Genomic DNA, 21,357 nt, shown 5'->3' with positions numbered 1-21,357 from the left:
CAATTTCCCAATCTCAAAAGAAGAAGAAAGCACGAAGGAAGAGATCGCAAAAATTAGCAATGTCAAACCCCAGTTCAAAGACCAACATAGGGACTGGCAACGACCCCGTATATATGAACGACGTTGAAGAGGATTCTGATTCAGGTGAAACCATGGAGACCAAAACAACCACTAGGAAAGAAACCAAGGAGGAAGATCGTCATGAGCCACAATGGCAAGGACCCAAGAAGAAGATAGGAACTTATCCAAACCCTACAGAGGAGATCAGGCGAGTCAAGCAATTAAGGAGTTTGGTAGAAGAGACCCAAAGGGATCTAGAGCTAGCACCTAGGCAGATCTAGATTATAGACACAATGTTCCCTACGCAACAACAACCTCGCAAAGTCCATAGACCCCTAGCCATACCTAGTGTCATCTAAGAAGAAAGTAACTTAAAGTCATGGGAAAGTGGGCGTACTCACTTTTTATTGGAAAGGACGTTTACATAGGGACTACCTGACCCTATCAAAGAAATGGAGCTCCCATCTTTCCCACATCAAGGGACTGAAGCCCAAAAGGTGTCGTTAAATATTGCCAAATTGATGGATTTCATGGCTTTAGAAGTGAGAACCACCATCATGTCCAAACTATATGGAGACCTCGAGCTATTCTTAGCTCTTCGACCTTTCCTCAATGGAGGAATGAAAGTCAGGCTACCACAATTTGCACAGATGGATGGAGCTAGGGAGATGCCAATAGAGTAGGAACCCTTAGATCCACAACCCAACCTAGATGAGAACCCTGTTGTAGAAATACCTGTTAACAAGTTGGGACAATACTTTGAGGGCGATGAATCCAATGCGACCACACTAATCACTACCAAGGGATTAACTAAGGGAATCCTTGATGGTGGCGCTGGGGTTAGCATTGTGAATAAAAATTGCTGGGAAACTATGGGAAGACCCTCACCTTCTTCTGACCACAACCATAGTAGTAAAGATGGCCAATGGGTCTATTGTTAAACCTATTAGGATGCTAGAAGATCTCAAGGTCAAGGTCTTTGGACATAAAATAAGAAATATCTTCATTGTTATGGATTTCTCCAAGCACACTATGACATCTGAGATGATCTTAGGATGTCCTTTCATGAGGGAAGCAAAAATGGTGCATGACTGGTCTAAAAACCATGTCTACTTGCAGTTCCAAGATTGGATCGAGTGGATCTTGTAACTGGTCGAGAACATCCTCTAGGAAACAGATTTATAATTGATCATAGATCTAACACCACAATTCACTCGACCCGATTGCAGTATTGTTACACGTGTAAAGTGGACACTGATGTTGCGAAAGATTCTCCTTATATGGATGTTCTATCAGAGATGACTGAGTCTGACAATGTGGATTGGGTCCACCTAGTAGAAACCATAGACACTCGGGGAAACAGGGGGACGACCTGGGTAACACATGAGGGGGATGGAATGCCACAACCCGTACCCTTAAATATGCTAGAAGCAATGCATATAGCTTATGATGACCTACAGGATGAAGGCTTGACTGACATTGGAACCAATAGCGTCTCACAAGACTATAGCCCACACGATTTGGCATCAGAATCATCAATTGAAATTGATCGACTCTAAGGACAAAGAATCTGAGTTAAATCTTAGTGCAAATGTGGAGACAAATCATTCAGGGTTCAGTGGTACCCTAGATGACAATCTATCCAGGAGAGCAGAAGACACGAGTAGCGATTCATCTAGTGACTCTTCCTAGAGATCGGTCGTAATCGAAAATTAGACAAGAAGAGTAAGAGATATAAGAGGCAAAGTTATTGAGCAAATGCGTGTGCTAGAATAAATGAAAAGAAATCTACCGCGGAATGGCTTAATTATATAGGGACATGTGATGCTCATCGTAAGCTGGTAGATAACTATGGTGAATACCTTTAAAGCGTTATGTGGTGTAGTCCACAACCCATTGACATCGCACAACTAGAGGCTACAGAGAAGCCAAAGTTGAGCCGTATCATAAGGAGAAGACAAAATCAAGAGTTAGCTCAACAATAGAAGGAAGCGGAAGTGAAATCATAGTCCACAGAACAACAAAACCCCACAGACTTACACCTGCACCCAATCATTTCAAATCCTACACCACGGAGGAGCATAAGATTGTGTATACAAAGGCTCAAAGAAAACCTATCAATGGAAGCAATGGAGTCTATGACGGTCCAGTGATAGTTAAGGAAATAGAGTTAGCAGACCCAGGAGAAGAGTCCAAACCTGTTTTCATTGCCCAAGATCTGATAGAGACTGAGGAGTATGTACCTAAAACTTCTCAAGAAATTCAAGTATTTGCTTGGACATATCATGATATGAAAGGTGTTCCACTTTTCATGGTGCAACACACAATCTCCATGAATAGCATGGCTAAACCAGTCAATGGTGCGACCATACGTGAGAAATCTCTCTTACCATTGCAAGACTAGGTGCGACTCAGCCCTAAGAAGAAGACACTAGTTCAAATTTCCACTGGCACAGTGAAGATATGATGGCCATTTCACATCTCACACTGCGCAGTAAAAATTGCATTGTCGAGTTCATCAGCACATCGCACTTGCCGCCAGTTGCGGTTAAAGTTCTTCATTTGCAGAGTTGTTTATGAACATCTACACCAACGTTAGGATTTGCTAAGCACCCCTTATTTGCAATGGACAACCTCATTTTACGATTGCCATTCCGCATGGCATGGCAAATTTTCAAAAGGCCATTCCAAAGCCTCTTTGAGACACAAGCCACCATTCCAAAAATTTGCATGATAGAAAAATTTTCATGACAATTATACCCTAGGGTTAATTGCAAAAGATCAAACTAGAAAAAAAATTTAAAATTTGATAAGACTTGATTAGATATGGCGTCATTGGTCAAGTAATCCACATGTGACCCAAAAATTGAAAACATAAAGCTAAAGGAAAGCGCTTGAACAGCCTTGGCAAAACCATGTCAGTGAACAAACCATAATCACACAACGAGAAAGCCCAATAACAAGATACATCATCTTCACATCATGTTGTCTTTACATCTCCACTCCTCCTATTCTTCATGCCCTTCCAAGCCTCAAAGCATTCATCCCATAAGACATTTTCTGGATTTGCTACCTTGGGAGTATTCATGCCAACAGACATCGCCAAATTAAGCGTATCAAGCGACAATTGATTACGAAACTTGCTCTTGATCTTGTTCATCTTTGAAAATCCCCGTTCGCATGCTACACTTGAAAGAGGAAGCACTAACAAAGCTCTCCAAAGCTTCATAGTCCAAGGAAAAGAATGCTCCCATTCTACATGATTACATGTATCCAACCAAGATGTATACATATCCTTGCCTTTAAAGTAGTTCTGCATTTTGGTAATAAAAGATAGGCATTCTCCTTTGCACTCTTGGCTATTGAGCAATGAACTTTGACCTTCCCCAAAGTGTTTGCATAAAACTTCCAACCATTGTTGTGATATTACATTTACCTTTGCCAAGTCAGTGTCATAATCTTTGGGTGAGAAGTACTTTGAAGCTTGAAAAATGTCAAAGTCAAATTTGAAGCGATCCCACAAAGATTGAATTATGCTTCTCACATAGCTTTGACACAAATACATCATGTAAATCATTGCACTATCATATGTTTCCTGCGGATTTGCTACATCTCCTTCATACATGGGACCTAAGTGCAAGTAATGAGAGTGTACTACATCCTTCTCATCCTTGTACATCATTACCCCCATTTGTGCATGTATTGTTTTTATGAAGCTTTCATTGTGTTTTGTTCCACTTGCAAAATTAGGACCCAAGAACAACAAACAAAAGGTCTCCAAAACGGACGTAATATGGTCTCCAATGCTACATATGTCAACATGAGCCTCTTGAAACTTGCAATTCAAGATATTCAACTCTCCAAGTACATCGGCAAAAAAGTGAAGAAGAAATTGCACCTTGTAATTAGTGAGTGATGCATATAAAGAGGCATCTGCACTCCTCATACATTCAAGTACGCACGCATCAGTCACATAACCTTAATCAAGACCTCACCCTTTCAGAGCCATCTTACATCATGCATCTTTTGGGGTCTCAATTTTCCCCTTCTACCAATTCCAAAAGCTTTCACCACATCCACAAGAAAATCATGTCTCTTGGCACACCTCGAAGTCCATTCATAAAGCTTTCTTGCAATTTTGTCAGTGTACTTGAACTCTTTATGCTTACTAAAAGCATCATCGGATGCAAGAGCTTCTCTATGAGCAATGCAATGAAAGCTTACAAGATGGGGAACCACTCGTTTAAGCCTTGTCACTACCCCTACATGTGAACCTGTCATGACAATTGCACCATCTGTTGCAATGCCAACCATCTTGGCTATAACTACATTTTGGCTCTTAAAAAACTCAATCAAAACATCATAAAGAGCTTCTGCAGTAGCATCCCGAGGCTCCAAAAGCTTCACAAACTTTGTACATATGGCCCCATTGCCCGCATCTTCAATGTATGTGACATAGAGAATCATATATTGCTTGACACTAATGTTCGTACTCTTGTAGACAGCTGGATAGTTCATTATGTTGGAACGTCTTCTTAGAAGATGGGCAGCGAATTACTTAGTAATTACTATGGTAATTACTACTGGGAACCCGAAGTGTATAAATAGGGCCCATTACATTGTAATCGGGTTGGCAATTATTATCATTTGGGTTAGCGCCTTGCTATTCTTGTACTTGAGAATCATTGGCAGTATTGTCGGCTGTACTTTCTCTCTGCAATCATATTCACTGTAATCTTGATTTGTAATCCCAATCATGGCATATATTTCAGTTATACTTACTTCTCATCCAGTCTTCTGAATCTGAATCTAAATCTGAACCTTATTTCCAGTACATAAGTCTGATTCTTATTTCAGTATCCACATTCCAGTCTAGTCTCTGATTCATGTCCAGTCTGCTGTCTGAAATCTTCCCACACTAGTAGCTGAAATCTTCCAACACTGGAATTAGCTGTCTCAAGAGATCAGCTCCAATTCCATTTTGGCGATCACGGTGGCTCGAGCTGAAGCTCGTTGACTGAAAGACTCTTCTCCCAGTTTGAAGTTTTCAGCAATGGCACCAAAATCCAATCGTGGCCGGAAATCTACCATTCGTGTGGACCCCATTCCTGAGGAGTCAGGAAGAGAGTCTGACCCCAAGCAAGAGAAGATGACTGACATTGAGGCTCAGGAGGAGCATAGTCAGGCTGATGAGGCGCAGGACTCGTAGCACTCCAGTCATTCTCGACGCCGACGGGCAGAACGGGAAGCACGGAAGGCAAAGAGTTCCAAGAGTTCTCAGTCTCGCCAGCGAGATGAGGATACCAAGGGCAGTAAGGGAAGTCACCGTACTTCTAGCAGACAAACCAGAGAAGACACTGACACTGAGACAGAGACAAAGATTGATTGGGATGCTGACACTGACAATTGCAAGAAAGCTCCCAAGCGTCATTCTGAAGCCAAGAAGAGAAGTGGCAGGATCAGTAGTAATCGAAATGATTACACAGCTTCCATGAAGATTTCCTTTCCAATATTCAAAGGGGGGAAAAGGATGATCCAAATGTTCACATACAAGCTTTCGAGCAGTATGCTGAACTAAAAAACATTGATGAAGATGATTGGGGGGAATATTTTCCACAAACCTTGAAGGAGGCAGCGAGGAAATGGTATTACCATTACCCTGCATGCCAGCTGAGATCATATAACAAATTGCTTAAGGCCTTCAGGTTGGAATATTTCGACAATAGAGGGGGCGAAGATATTCTCTGTGAATTAGATAAGATCAAACAGAGGAATTTGTCAGTCCGCAGCTATGTGGAAAAGATAAAAGAGCTAACCAGGCAGTTACAAGAACCGCCATCTGAGAAGAGATTGAGGGCATGGTTCCTGAATGGGTTCAGAAGCAAGAAGCTTAGGGAACACGAAGTACCAGGCCCTACAAAAAAATTCAATGATCTGGTCCAAAGGGCATTAAAACTGGAACAGCAGGCTAAGAAGGAAAAGAGCCACAAGAAGCGAAGGACCAGTAGCAGTAGCTCTGCTACTGAAACTTCTAATTCCAGTGAAATGTCCAGTAGCTCCGAGAGCAACTCCAATGAATGAGCAAAGGAGAAATCAAAGAAGGGATCATGGATCAAGAAAATTGAAGAGATGGCTAGGCAGATTGCAGAAATTAGCCACAAAAGACAGCTAGTCCGAAAGATGGAGACTTGGTGTTCAAGATGAAAATCCAAGGACCATATCTCCACTGAATGTCCACAATGTACCTACTGCAAGGCCTTTGGTCACCTATGGAATAATTGTGGCATCAGAATTCACCATTTCAAGAAAGGAAAGGATCTGTCAGTGGTTGCCTACACTGAACCAGTTGCCTACACTGAACCAGTTAAGGTAGAACCAGTCAAAGTAGCTCAAGAGGAGAGACCAGGTACCAGTGGTACTGGTCAGGGACGTGGCAGATACCAACCAGGAATGGGAAGAGGCAGAGGAAGAGGCAACTTCCAGAACAGGAGCATGAATTGCTATACTTGTGGGAAGTATGGACATTTTGCAGCCCAATGTCCAGATGCACCTGTAACGACTACTATTGAGGCTAAGGCACTAGAGCCAGTCCCATTCAGGATAGTTACCAGGAGCAAGGGAGTAGTCATTGAAGAAATTCCAGACACTTCAGAAGTACCAGTCAATCATAACAACAGCAAGTGGGCTCAACAAATAGAAGTTTGGAAGGCTAAAGGTAAAGAAAAGGTGGTAGATGAGTGGCAAGAGCAGAGGGAACTAGCAGCTAAAATCACGGAGGATTTAGCTAAGAAGCTGCCAGAGCAGCCAGAAAGTTCCAAAGCTAGAGTCATTCAGAGTATACAAGCCCAATCGACTGATAAAGATCAGTCAGTACCGGCCATGACAGAGACCATGCTGGCTATGGTACATGGACTAGCTGATGAAATGGGAATGGATGGAAAGAGTGGAAGCACTGCAAAAGAAGAATGGCAGTGTGAAGATACCAGTTCTTCAAGCTCTGACAATCAGTCTGACCAAGAAAGAGAAGAAATTCAGGTGAAAAATTGTGATAGAATCCAGAAGCTGACTGTAGAGATGGAGGATATAAGAAAAACCTTACCTGAGGTGGCCAACTTTATCAGACAGTGCAGGAAGGCCGAGGCGGAGGCCAGAATAGTGGACCTGACGGCTGTCCGCGATGATGAAGTTCCACTTATTCAGGTAGACTACAAGGTCAGGAAGCAGTGGGAACCTCTCTCAAGCATTATCCTGGATGGAGGGGCAGGAGTCAACATTATGGGAGCCCATCTTCAACAAAGAATGGGTATCACTAATGTGAAACCAGCACCATTCAAAGTAAGAATGGCAAAAAATAGAGTCGTACAGGCGATGGGTATGATTGAAAACATGCAGATAAGAGTTGTGAGGGAGAAATTCAAAACCAGTTTCCTACTCCTGGATGTGCAGGGAGCATATGGAATGCTACTAGGGTGCCCATGGTTGAGAACAGCACATGCTGTTCATGATTATGCAAACCAAACTTTGACCATAGAAGGGGCCACTGGCAGAATCCAAATCCAGATCAACAATACCAGGAGCTGGAAAAAGGAACTGACGCCGAAGGAGTTGTGTCAGAAGTACAGAGCCAAGAAGATCGAGCGAATGCTAGCGGCTATGAAACATATTCCCTTTGGCAGAAATCGACTTGAATGCAGTCTTGCTGAACAAAGAGCAGGCTGACAAGCAGAAGAGACAATTCCCTGATCAATTTACCGAAGTCAATACAGGGGAAAGAAAAGTTCAGCTAACTGGAAGGATGGTGGAACTAGCTGATCCTGGTATGGTAGAGGAACCAGTATGTTCTGAAGAGTACCCACTGGATCAGAATAATGATTCGGAAATGAATGGACCATCCTGAGATTACGCTGAAGAATCGACCAAACGAAACGGAGGCGGAACAAACTGGTTGCTTCCAGACAACCAGGAAGTAGAAGAGTGGAACCTAGGATCATAGGAAAATCCCAGAATGATCAAGGTTAACAAGCACCTCAACCCGGCAATGAAGGAAAAGGCATGGAAAATGTTCCAGAACTATAAAGATGTGTTTGCCTAGGAACATACAGATTTGAAGGGAGTAGATCCTGAAGTCTGTCAGCACCGAATACCACTGAAACCGGATGCTAGGCCAATAAGATTGCAAAGATACCGGATGAACCCCAACTATGCAAAGAAGGTCAAGGAGGAGATTGATAATCTTCTCAAGGATGGGTTCATTACGGAAGTGGCAAGTAGTGATTGGCTATTTCCCATAGTCGTCGTTCCTGAGAAGAATGGAAAATTGAGAGTTTGTGTCGACTATAGGAAACTAAATGCCCAGACTATAAAGGATCCATTTCCCTTACCTTTTACTGATATGTTAATTGATGAGATCGCAGGATATGAGATGTATAGCTTCATGGATGGTTATAGCGGCTATAACCAGTTACAGATCGCTCCTGAAGATAGAGCCAAGACCACTCTCATCACTGAGTGGGGAGCTTTCATGTATCTGGTGATGCCTTTTGGCCTGTGCAATGCACCAGCTACTTTTCAACGGTGTATGATGGAGATGTTTAATGAATTTCTTCATCGGTTCCTCGCCATTTTCATGGATGACTTCACTGTCTATTCAGATCAATAACAACACCTTCTATTCCTAGAAATGGTTTTCAAACGCTGTTAGGAGAAGCGGATTTGTTTGAATCCATTCAAATCTGTGTTTCTAGTCTGGAAGGGACAGCTACTGGGACATGTGGTTTCCCGCAATGGAATAGAGATGGCCAATGACAAAATCCAGTGTGTTCAGCAAGCTAAAGCACCCAGAACTACTTCAGAGTTGAGTTCTTTCTTGGTTATGTGAATTTCTATAGAAGATTTGTACACAAGTTTGCTTCTCAAGCAGTACCACTATATGAGCTTACAAAGAAGACCAGTAAGTTCAACTGGACTGCTGAGTGTGAGGAGAGTTTCCAGAATTTGAAAAAAGCCATTACCAGTAAACCAGTCCTTAGGTAGCCGAATTGGGATATTATTTTCCATGTACATGTAGATGCTTTGGGATTGGCAATGGGGGCAATATTAGCTTATCCAGATGGCAGAACAGACTATCCGGTCTATTTTGCTAGTCGAAGATTCAGTCAGGCTGAACAAGGCTATACGACTACTGAGAGAGAAGCCCTCGGAATGGTTTTTAGCGCCACGAAGTTTAGGCATTACCTATTGGGAAAGTTATTCCATTTTTATGTGGACCATCAAGCTCTTCTGTTTCTGATTAACAAAGTGATTATTCAAGGCAGGCTGATAAGATGGATGATGTTCCTTATGGAATTTGAATTCAGAATTTTCCATAAGCCTGGCCGAAACCATTGTGGAGCTGATTTTCTTTCAAGAAGTACGGAAGGATATTCAGAATCACCCTTGAGAGATGAACCAGTGGATGCTGATTTATTTCAGTCAGAGGCAAAAGAGTCAGTGGATCCTGAATGGTATGATATTTATTAATTCCTTTCCCAAGGTGCCTTTCCAGAGGATTGGAAGCAGAATCAGAAGAAAGCTTAGCTGATCATAAAAATCCTGAAATTTACTATCATAGGAGGATTACTTTATCGACTGGGTGTAGATGGTATACTTCGACGATGTGTCCCTATGGAAGGAAGAATGCAAGTGATTTCAGAAGCGCATAATGGTGAGTCTGGTGTGGACACTTTTCCAACGAAGTAACTTACAAGAAGATTCTGCAAGCGGGTCTGTGGTGGCAAACATTGATTGCTGATGTCAGAAGTTTTTGTAAAACTTGTGACATATGCCAAAGAATGGGCCGGCCAACAGCTGCAGATACGACTCCCTTAATGCCAATACAACCACTGGGAGTATTCACGAAATGGGGACTGGTTTTATGGGACCTTTTAAGAAGGTGACTCCCAGGAAGAACAAGTACATAGTAATGGCTACTTGTTATGTTACCAAGTGGGTTGAAGCTAAGGCTCTTCCTGAAAACACAGCCAAGTCAACTACAAGGTTTCTATTTGAGAATATTGTCTGCCGATATGGATGTCCAGTAGAGATTGTGACTGATCAAGGAACACATTTTATCAATGACACTATGGAAATCCTATTGGATATGCTTTCAGTCAAGCATCGGAAATCTACTCCTTACTATCCTAGATGCAATGGACAGGCTGAAAGTAGCAATAAGACAATAAAGACTATTCTCAATAAGGTGGTGCAAAAGAAACCAGACCAGTGGGATTTGAAACTTCAGACTGCTCTATGCGCTTATAGGACAACTTATAAGGTAACTACTGGAATGACACCATTCAGAATGGTGTATGGTACTGAAGCTGTGGTTCCTATGGATTTTGTGATCCCCAGTCTGAGAATGGCTGTGAAGTATGGATTAGACTTCAACTATAATCTTAAGAAGAGGCTGGATGAACTGATGCAATTAGATGAACTCAAGCAAAGGGCTATATTGGAACAAGAAATTGTTTGACAACGAAGGAAGCACTGGCATGATCGCCGAATTAAAGTTTGAGAATTCCAGAAAGGAGACTTAGTGCTTCTATATCAGTCTAGACTGTGTCCAAAGAAGCCGAACTTGAAGATTGCCTGGGCAGGACCTTTTGAGGTAGACTGGGTCTTCTCCAATGGCACAGTCAGACTGAAAGATTTATCTGGACTGATGTTGCCAGGAGTATATAATGGAGCAAAGATCAAGCTTTATTATTCAGAGACCAGAGAAACTGGGCCAGAACAAGGTACTAAGGAACGGAGGTTGCTGATCAAGAGATACCGGAATCAGACATTTTTGGACTTTTTCATGTGCAACAGTTCCAACTTCAGAACCAGTACCAGAAGGACCAGATCAGGCTGAACTTAGAACCAATACCAGTATGGTCGAGCCAGACTGGAAATCAGTCCAGTACCAGTATGGACACACTTTCCAATTTTTAGTCGCCTAACGGTCAAATGGTACGCCATTGGTAATTATTTCAAGGATGGGTCGCAGTCTTGTCCAATGCATGTCTGCCACGACAGCAACGACGCACACAAGTCTAGGAGCGGCGAGTGGTGGAGCTTTTATGGCGCGAACACGTATAACAGTCAAGAGAGTTAGCATTTTTCCTCATAAATCCCCTGCACGACGCTTCCCTCCTGTTAACCATTCTCCATCGCCAAGCTCCGAGGTTTCTTCGCTGCAGCTGCAAACATCGACCTCTGACGAGACAGTTGACTGTCAACTAGTCTTGCCAGCGAGACCAGGAAACGGCTTCGACACGACAAGTAAGTCATCTTCTCCTTCGCCTTTTTCATCGTCATCGACCTCACAGTGTATGGGTAGAAGGAAACGCTCAGAGAAGATGCAGGAGTCTCTTGAGGAAACCCAGGCCATAGTTGTTCAGGCAAAGGCAAGCCTTCCCATTATCCCGTACAGTAAAATCCAGCGTTATGTATTTATTGATCAAGCAATGACTCTGCTACAACTCTGGGATCTTTGAGTTGTGTTGCAAGCTACAAGAATTGCTTTTGATGCAGATATCATCAAGAAAGTTCTTGATTCCTTCGACGCTGAAAATGGCAGTGCCATGGTAAATAGTAAGAAGGTGTCAGTGACACCAGAGGCCATAGCATTTGCATTCCGAATGCCCAATGAGCCCAAACCTTCTATGGCAACTGCGCAGCAGATAAGTATAGCTCTGAAGGAGGATGAAACGGCTAGACGAAAGCGCAAGGCAAGTGCTCAAGGAGTTCCAGAAGTAGCAGGACTGGAAGCCTCCACTGCTTTTATAGGTTTGTAGCCGAAGCAGTAAGCCTTAAGAACAACCCAACGTATGTATCCGAAAAATTGTTTGCTATGCTGTTGGCCAAGATATTGGATCCACAGGTTCCTATCAACCTTTGTCAAATTCTCTCGCATAATGTACTCCAGCAGACTGCCAAGCTAAAATCTCAAAATGTTTTCAAGGCCTGGTATGTTTGGCAATTCCTGTATTGGGCTACTGCCTGCAGATGCTAATGAGCAGGTAAAGAAGGCTTGGAGTGAGAAGCCAATTTCTGAACCAAAGAACATTGAACTGTCCTCAGACGACGAGGAAATAGACAGTCAAACCATTTCAACCGACCTGAAAAGGAAAGCAACTGCAGAACAGGCTGGCAGTTCAAAGAAGCCAAAAATTACACTAACAAAAAGCAGTGAGTTTTTGAAGCAGATAGAAAGACAGGTCAAGACAGTAACCACTGAGAAAGTTGTAGTGAGCCAGACTGAGCAGCAATCTGCTCAGAAGACTGTGCTTGACCAGTCCATTGTAAAAAATATAGTTGCTACTGGGTCTGGGAAAGATCATGCCAAGCCAGCCACTATTGAGAAGATAGCAGACCATTCAGGGGACAAAGGCAAGAATCAACTGGACAAAGGGAAAGGTCCAACGTTCTCGACTTTGCCTGGTGGAGTTCCTACAAATACTGGAAACCTTCTGCAACTGGTAAAACAGGATAAGTTGTAGCAAATGCAGACTCAACAATTGAAAGGGCATCTTCTGCTCAGCAAAGCTGATTATGCAACTCTACCCTACGTGGCTCCAGTGGCAATATATGAGCCTACTGATTCTGATCCAACCATAGTCAAAGACAGATGTTCAGTCCTTATACAGTCTTCTTGGAATACCATTGTCAGTTGTATGGGACAACTGATGGAGGCTGCTGGATCAGAAGAGGAAGTCAAAAAGCTCAAAGCTGACTTGACAAAAGCACAACATCAGATTGAAAAGCTCCAGGAAGCCTAGGAAGAGCAGAACATACAACACAGGGTACTGGAAGCTCATTCAGAAAGGACTAATGAGTTGTTAAACAAAAAGTTAGCTAAGGCTGAATCTGAAATAATGATCATCAAGAATCAACGAAATGAAGCACTAAGAGCTGCAGAGCGGGCTGAAAAAATGCTCAGCATGAAGCGAGCGGAATTCAAAAAATTGCTGATGCGCCATACAGCTCTGAAGGCTTCTCTGTCTGAAAGATACATCTATAACAGCTTGCTTGAAATTTTAAATCCATCAGGCAATTTTGTTTTTTCAATTTAGAGAATTTAAAGTCCTTGATGGAAAGTATGCAGAGCGATTTGCAGGACAAGGTGAGTGAGTACAATAATGCTCTCATGAACCAAGCTATACTGGATTATATTGAGCAGCATACTTCTCCGGATGAGGAAGAAGAAGACGAGGAAGATGAAGCTGATCAGGAGGAGGATGATCAAGAAGCTGGGCATACAAAAGATGATGATGATTCCCCACCACCATCTCCACCTCCAAGACCTGGTACTGGTGGGACAGGGCCAAAGGAAGGAGGCCAGTCACAACCAGACCAGTCAGGCCAGAATGAGGGCCAGCAGGAAGGACAGGACAAAGAGCACCAGTCCGGTAACCAGCAGACTGAAGAGCAGCAACCCAGTCACACTGGGAATCAACCAACTGATCAGTCCCATCCCAGCAGAGATGCTAAAGGGAAAATGAAAGTGCAGGATGAGGGACCAGTTGTTGATCATCAACATTCACTGCAACTCATTACCATGAATAGGCAATTGAGACATCAACATGCCTCCATCACCAGACAGTATCTAGAGGATGATGATCTTTTGTCCGACTTGGAAAGATTTCAAAGGCTATATGTGGGAGCCAGGGAAATGGTAGAACATTGGAAATCAGCATCTTTCCATGATAAAGAAGCTTGCCGACTACCTGCACATCCTAGTACAGTCCAGCTGCTAGAACGAGTTCTTGAATGGATACTCAATGCTGATGAGAGAGTGGCAAACCCGCACTGGCAAAGGCAGTCTACTGCAGATTGTCGCTCCCTAGCCCTGGAACTGGAACTTCTGCTGGGTAACAAACCAACTTACCGATGTATGAAGGATGTTAGGGTACAACTCAAGGAAGTTTTGGTGCAAATGCAAACTGCCAGAGGTGTTTTGGATCAGAGAGTCAAAGCCATTCTTGAGGACCAGACAGCCACTAGCAGAGGACCTCAGACGCGAATGTCAGTCAAAGCACAAGCAACTGTTCTCGAAACGCTGTTCCAGCTAGTGAGAATCACCAGAAAGATAATGCAGAAGGAGAACCAGGCTGTTCTCAAATTTTTAGAATTTATGCCTGATTCTCGAGTCCTCTTGTATGCTGTTCCAGCAAGAGAAATCGAGCTACCAAGATTCTTTCCAGCGCTGTATCCTCAACATCAAGAACCAGTTGATCGTCTCACATACTTCAAAATTACTGATGAGCTTCAGGATTGGTATGAGCGCTCAACTGTGGTATGGAAGACTTGGCAGACGTTGTTCAATGATGCTCTCCAAATCAATGACGTTCAGGCACTGAAAGAGGAGATGCAAAGGATCCAGTTGTGTATGGGCCAGTGGAAGATTCAAGTCAGAGGACTGACCAGGATTACTAATCAGTTGCTACAACTTACGGTCCGAATCTTCCAAATTGCCTGAAAAAGACATTACAGCAAAGCCGGGTCTGGCACCACAGTACAGGGAGATGGCTGAGATTCTTTTCGAAGCTCGAGTCAAAACTAATCAGCCTCTTCCAGAAGGATGGATCCATACTGCTTCGCATTGTCATAAGCTGGCTAGAACCAGACTGAGCAAGGGCAGGCGTACACTCTATGATCCTGACACCAAAACCTATCATTCTCTCACGCCTTATGAAGTAGAGATGACCACCGACCGGCGGGATCAGCTTGAGCAGGAGGCCATTTACCGACTGATTCAGAAGGAGAATGCTGATACTGGGACTTCTCAGGCACCGTCTAGGTCAAAGGGCAAACGAAAGACGGTCCAATGGAAGGATACTGGGTAGTTCCATCTTAGAATTCAGTGGCAATTTTTCTCCTCAGCAGGCAGGTGGAGATGACAGCTCTACCTTGGCCTGATGACAACTCCACCTTGGCCTTTTCAGCTGCCTACTCACAATCTTTGTATGGCCATTCTATCAGTGGTCAAGCCGGAATCCCAACATCAGAACCAGACGATGGATTTTTCAGTCTCACATCAGAATCAGACAGGGGAATTTTTCAGAAATTTTGGAATCTTGCCAAAATTCAAGAAAGAAGGAAAGGATGTAGACGGCTGGATAGTTCATTATGTGGGAACGTCTTCTTAGAAGATGGGCATCGAATTACTTAGTAATTACTATGGTAATTACTACAGTAAACCCGAAGTGTATAAATAGGGCCCATTACATTGTAATCGGGTTGGCAATTATTATCATTTGGGTTAGTGCCTTGGCTATACTTGTACTTGAGAATCATTGGCAGTATTGTCGACTGTACTTTCTCTCTGCAATCATATTTGCTGTAATCTTGATCTATAATCCCAATCATGGCATATATTTCAGTTATACTTACTTCTCGTCCAGTCTTCTGAATCTGAATCTGAATCTGAACCTTATTTCCAGTACATAAGTCTGATTCTTATTTCAGTATCCACATTCCAGTCTAGTCTCTGATTCCTGTCCAGTCTGCTGTCTGAAATCTTCCCACACTAGTAGCTGAAATCTTCCAACACTGGAATTAGTTGTCTCAAGAGATCAGCTCCAATTCCAACTCTCATCCACTTGAATGGAGAAATATGGACTACTCTTTACATCCTGCATCAGTCTCTCAAAGTATAAATGCTGAATCGCCTTGCCAAACTGTTTGCCTGCATCTTTCCTAGTGTAAGATGAATACTCATTGGCAAGTGGCATATTTGGAGTTCTCATAAATCTTTGAAAACTGCATAAATTAGGACACTCCTCAAGAGGCAAGAACCTTTTAATTACATACCAGCTTGTTTGCATGCATGACAAAATGCGTTCCTTTTCGCTATCTGTCATAACAACAACATGCTTTTCAATGGGTAAAGTGCTTCTTCGCTCATGCTCTAACCACAAAAGCTTTGCATCATGATGCTCGTCAGAGTCTTCATGCACTTGAAGAGCAGGTTTTTGCAATGAGTGAGCCCCTTCCGGCTTTGCATAAACATTTTTCCTATGAGCGAACGTACACCACTTACATTTGGCTCGTTCATTACCATCTTTGTCGATGATACAATAAGCCCATGGATGAGCTATTTTCCAGCTCTCTAGAAACACTCGACGGTGTTTCTTATTTTTTGCTTCCTCCTTTTGAAGTGCCTCCTCTCCGGTCTCCTTAGGCAAAGAGTGCAAACCAATAGACTCATAAAGAGTCCTTTGCTTTTTGCTTTTCTTAGGACGCCCTAGAGCAGCCATAACTTGACTCTAGCTGCTAAGGATAACAAAATAAAACATACTAAGTATAGATTAGTGTGCAATTCAAAGACAAAATCGAGGAGACAAACAATTTGAAAGCAAAACAAATATTGTAACAATACCATTCCGGAGACTCTTGGAAACACAATATCGAAGAAAAAAGATAAATATTGCACCTGCGGTCGCTGGTTGACCTCACGATGACAAAGTCCCTTCTTTTCAATCTCTTGCCCCAATCTCTCCGTCAAACGATGCACCACGCAAGTCCCTTCTTTTCAAGTTTCTGTAGAGTGTTCAGACAAAACAGTTTTGGTCAGAGTCTCTCTGTACCAAGGTTAACAATGAACAATGAACATTTCATTATTCATAGCCTATAGGCTATAGTTTTCAAAACTGAAAATAAACGATACTTGCCGGGAATCTGGAATCTGGTCCCCGAATAGGGCGCAAGTCTCAAGAGCCTGAGGACGCAAGTGGGATAGGGACTCGGGAGTCGGGAGCAAGAGGGCGCAAGTGCGTTCAGCTGCTACTGCAGACCACAGTTCTGCTGCGAGCTTCTAATCCGATGTCGGATGCAGCTTGCAGCATGAAGGTGGGCACTGGGGCGGCATTGGGCAGCAAGTGGGACGTGGACTCAGGAGCAAGAACTGCGCAACTGTGAACCAGGCAGCTGCGCAATCCGCAGGCGTTTCGTTCGAACCAAGAACCAGGCGCACGCAGGCAGTGTAGCCGCGGCCCGCTAGCGTTATCCTTCAAATTTTAATTTGTGAAATTGTGTGTAAAACTTGTAAGCAGGACCCAAGTTTAGAAATTAGTCCCCGACTCCCCATTTTGGGCCCAAGCCCCATTGAGCTTTAGCTTTGGGCCTTTGGCCTTGACTCTTTTAGGATGAGCATTGGAGCAATGTCACACCAGTGACTCGTGAGCTTTAGCTTTAAAATTTGAAGTCTGTAGTGTCTTTTATAACTATTTAACATATATATAAATATATTTATTAAAATTTATTTTGGACAAGCGATTTTTGTGGATGCAATTCCGTAGACAATATACTCAAAATCCTCCCAATCCATGTGGATGGGCGATTTTCCATTCCACCGTCCTTTGGACATCTTGGTTCCTTCTTTGCCATTCCTATGACAATTTGAAAGCCTTTGGAATGGTGGATGGCCGTCAAATCCTAACGTTGGTGCCACTGGACATAGTAGTAGTACACACTGTAGAGAGCCCACCATCTCCATTGCTTTTGCGCATGCGTATAAACGAGGCGGAGTAAACCTCTTCCCTGCTCTCCCTCTCCTAGATGGCCTGTGGTGATTTCCCTGCCACAGCAGCAGCCATGTAAATCAGCGTGTGAGATATGGAAAAGGCCGCTTTCGCTCTGATTTTACTCTGCTTTGCTGCATGGGGATCTTCCTCTCTCGGCCAGGACGCTGTTGAAAGGCCCATTTTGCTAAGGTTCATAAAGGACAGCACAGCCAGCAATGGAGGCCTTGGTGTTAGTGATTGGGGAGCAAAGGACTCTTCTTCCTCCGATTACTGCAAATGGTCGGGGGTAATCTGTGATTCCGCGTCGATAACAAAGATAGATTTACGAGGCAGAGGGCTGTCAAGCCCCTTACCCACCATCATTTGCAGCCTTCCCAACTTAACAGAGTTGGTCCTTCAAAGAAATTCTTACAATGAGAGCTTCCCCCAGGAAATATTTGTAGATTGCGGCCGCAGATTACAGGTGTTGGACTTGAGCTACAACCACTTCTGGGGCGACTTGCCTGATGTAGGATGGTCTAATTTTTCAGGCTTGATCCACTTGGACTTGGGCCACAATTCCTTCTCAGGGAAATTCCCTGCAAGCTTTGGGATTGAGCTACCACGATTACAGTTTCTCAACATTTGGTCAAATGGGTTCACAGGCTTAATCCCAAAAGAGCTCGGAAACCTCACAGAGATGCTCAATCTTACCATGTCTTGGAACCCATACACACTCTCTGGACAGGAGCTGCCTTGAGAGCTCGGAAATTTGAAGAAGCTAGTGTGGTTTACATGTGCGGCTTGCCATCTTGTGGGCGGGCTCCCGACGTGGCTGTCGAAGCTTGAAAGCATTGAATACCTCGACCTTTCGCAGAACCAGCTTTCTGGAACCCTCCCTGAGGACATCTTCGGTTGGCCCAGAATACAGAAATTGGAGCTCTATTTCAATTCTTTCACAGGGTGGATTCCTTCTACGATAAGCCAGCTAACGTCCTTGACAGAGCTGGACTTGTCGTGCAATTTTTTAGAAGGTCCTATCCCTGCTGATTTTGGAAAGCTGACAAATTTGGCTTTGTTTAACCTGTGGAATAATAGTCTAAGTGATGTGATACCATGGGAGCTCGGCAATCTCAGCAGCTTGCGAGTTTTCCAGCTTTTCAACAATAGTCTCACAGGCATCATCCCTCAGACATTGGGCAAAGGAGGCAACCTCTTCATATTTGATGTCTCTGGCAACACTCTTAGTGGGCCTGTTCCCCCTTATCTGTGTGATGGCAAGGCCCTCACCAAGCTTATATTCTTCAATAACAATATCTCTGGCAGCATTCCTGAAGTTTATGGGAGCTGTACAACACTCTTGCGGGTGCGTGTTAGGCAAAATCAGCTCTCCGGTCCTGTTCCTGTAGGACTCTGGGGCTTGCCAAAATTGACATTTCTCGAGCTTTACGACAACAATCTATCAGGCTCAATTGCTCCCAATTGGTGCAGTTGCAGATATCTGGAAATGCATTTTCGGGCTCTCTTCCTGACTCATTTGGCAATTTGTCCCTTCTTCAGACTGTAGATGTGTCAGGGAATGCGCTTACAGGGTCCATCCCAAAGTCTCTACGTGATTGTCAATCTTTGACGGCTCTGAACATGGGCTACAATTCTCTTACAGGTCCTATTCCAGACATGTTTGCATACACAGAATCTTACCATAATAGACCTCTCCAACAATAAGCTCACAGGCACCATTCCAGCATCACTTGGGCAGTTTAGCAGCGTGCTAAGCTTCCTAAACCTTGCCCACAACAGACTTAGTGGAAGAGTCCCTTTTAGCTGGGCTAGTTTGGGGTACTCTTTGGTGACCTTTGATGTTTCCTACAATGACTTGTCTGGAGATCTGCCTTTTGAGCTTGGAGGGGCCTTTACAGAGCAGGCGTTTGAAGGAAACAAGAACCTGTGTGTTGCACAAAATTGTGCTGAAGGAAGGAGACCAGGGCGATGGCTTGGATCGCAGGCACTCTGCTAGCAGCGCTGGTGGCTCTCTCTCTTGTTGCATGTGTCTGCTACAAGAGACAATCTGATTATCAGAAGATGAGGCAGGGAAGTTTCTTGAGATCAGATCGATGGACGTTCACACCATTTGAGAAGGTGGATTTTGATGAGTATCACATCCTTGGTTGCTTGGATGAAGACAGTGTTATTGGAAGAGGGGGCTCTGGGGTGGTATATCATGTGCGGCTCGATAGTGGGAAGTCACTAGCAGTGAAAAAACTGAGAATGAACAGCGACAAGGGTGGCCAGTCTCAGCAGAGGCACCATGACTATGGTCTTAAAGCAGAGATTGAAACAGTGGGCAAGATAAGGCATGCCAACATCGTGAACCTCATATGCTGTTGCACAAATGAGAGCGGTGCAGCCAAGGGATTGGCCTATTTGCATCATGATTGTGTACCTGCTATTGTCCACAGGGATGTCAAACCCAACAATATTCTACTTGATTCTGAATATGAAGCACACATTTCAGATTTTGGGCTAGCGAAGGTTCTTGAACAGCAGAGCAAGAAGGGATTCAGCATTTCAGGGGTGGCCGGCTCAGTAGGCTACATTGGTCCGGGTGAGAAACTTTGTGCTTTTTGATGTCCCAGGCCTATGTGCTCTTAATAGTTTCACTCATTCCTAGTTTTGTCTGCTCAGTTGTTTTGTAATGTGGTTCTTATGGACTTGAAAAATGCAGAGATGGGGTACGCATCGAAGGTGACGGAGAAGAGTGATGTTTTTAGCTTTGGGGTGGTACTGTTGGAGCTACTCACAGGGAGGAGGGCAACCGATGAGGAGTTTGGGACGGTGTAGACATAGTCAAGTGGGTGACAGGCCAGTTGGGGTCGCGGGAGGAGGTTATGGAGGGCTCACTTCTGTACTTCAAGAAGGGGCATGCCAAAGGTGCACACGTCTTTTCACGCCTGAGCAAGGAGAAAGAGCATGAGATGCTGGTAGTGTTGAAACTTGCATTGCGCTGCACGAGTGCCATGCCGGCACAGCGGCCCTCCATGTGCGAGGTGGTGGAGGTCCTCTCTGAGGCTTGGCGCCAATCATCATCCTCCTCCTCCTCCTCCTCATCTAAGGTTGCTGATTTGAAATTATCCCATATTAGCAAGTCTATTCGTGAGTCTCTGCAAGAACCTCCTCTTTCACCTGCAGCCTGCCTTGAGCTTGAGTATTGCAAGGCGCAGTTGACCGGACGCTGATTTTGTATCATCTTGTACATTGGTTGGCCTTTCTGCTCTGTAGGATATTGTTGTACTAAAGCTACATGAGTTGGATGCAAGAGGACCACAAATCTTGTGTTTTTGCTTTTGGGGTAAACTGAAATTTGGAAGATCCTGCTTGGTTTCATGTAATGAAATTTTTGCAGTATATGACTAGCCTGTTGAGGGCATCGTTTAATTTTGAAACTTGTTGAGGGATTTTCTTTTGTTCATGCTTAGGCATGTGTGTAGAGAATCAAGTGGGATCGAAGGTGGGCAGGTTGCTGCACCAATCTCGAGGGGATCGGACAGCTCACAATTAGTCAAGTTGTGCCCTTAGTTTTGAAGAGAACTTTTTGCGGCCCAAAACTAAGCCATACACTAGGATCTGCGAAGGTTTTCCAAAAGTTTGTTTTTGTTACCATATACATATGGTAGTGATGTGTGTGAACACACTTAGGACCATCGGGGCATTTTTTCCCTCTCTAGGAGGTTTTTTCCCCGTGCATTGTATATATGTCTATCATTCTAGCGCT

General features: G+C 43.9%; 1 protein-coding gene and 1 pseudogene across 2 annotated transcripts; one reads left to right on the top strand and one right to left on the bottom strand.

The window, feature by feature from the left end:
* Positions 1-3,040: 3,040 nt before the first annotated feature.
* Positions 3,041-16,340, bottom strand: LOC147434865 (uncharacterized). Its single transcript, XM_086489693.1, is given in 5 exon segments — positions 3,041-4,005; positions 4,008-4,056; positions 4,132-4,565; positions 15,674-15,705; positions 15,763-16,340. Coding segments are annotated over 5 exon segments (2,058 nt in total).
* A 1,186-nt stretch (positions 16,341-17,526) lies between these two features.
* On the top strand, positions 17,527-21,040 carry LOC147434864 (uncharacterized; annotated as a pseudogene). Its single transcript, XR_015185396.1, has 2 exons — positions 17,527-20,190; positions 20,311-21,040. The product of XR_015185396.1 is annotated as an uncharacterized LOC147434864 (transcript).
* Positions 21,041-21,357: the final 317 nt, after the last annotated feature.

Source organism: Adiantum capillus-veneris, chromosome 19, assembly GCF_014529385.1.
Source record: "Adiantum capillus-veneris isolate H3 chromosome 19, ASM1452938v2, whole genome shotgun sequence".
NCBI lineage: Eukaryota > Viridiplantae > Streptophyta > Polypodiopsida > Polypodiales > Pteridaceae > Adiantum > Adiantum capillus-veneris.
The sequence above is the reverse complement of the archived record's forward strand: the minus strand, read 5'-3'. Positions and strand labels throughout refer to the sequence as shown.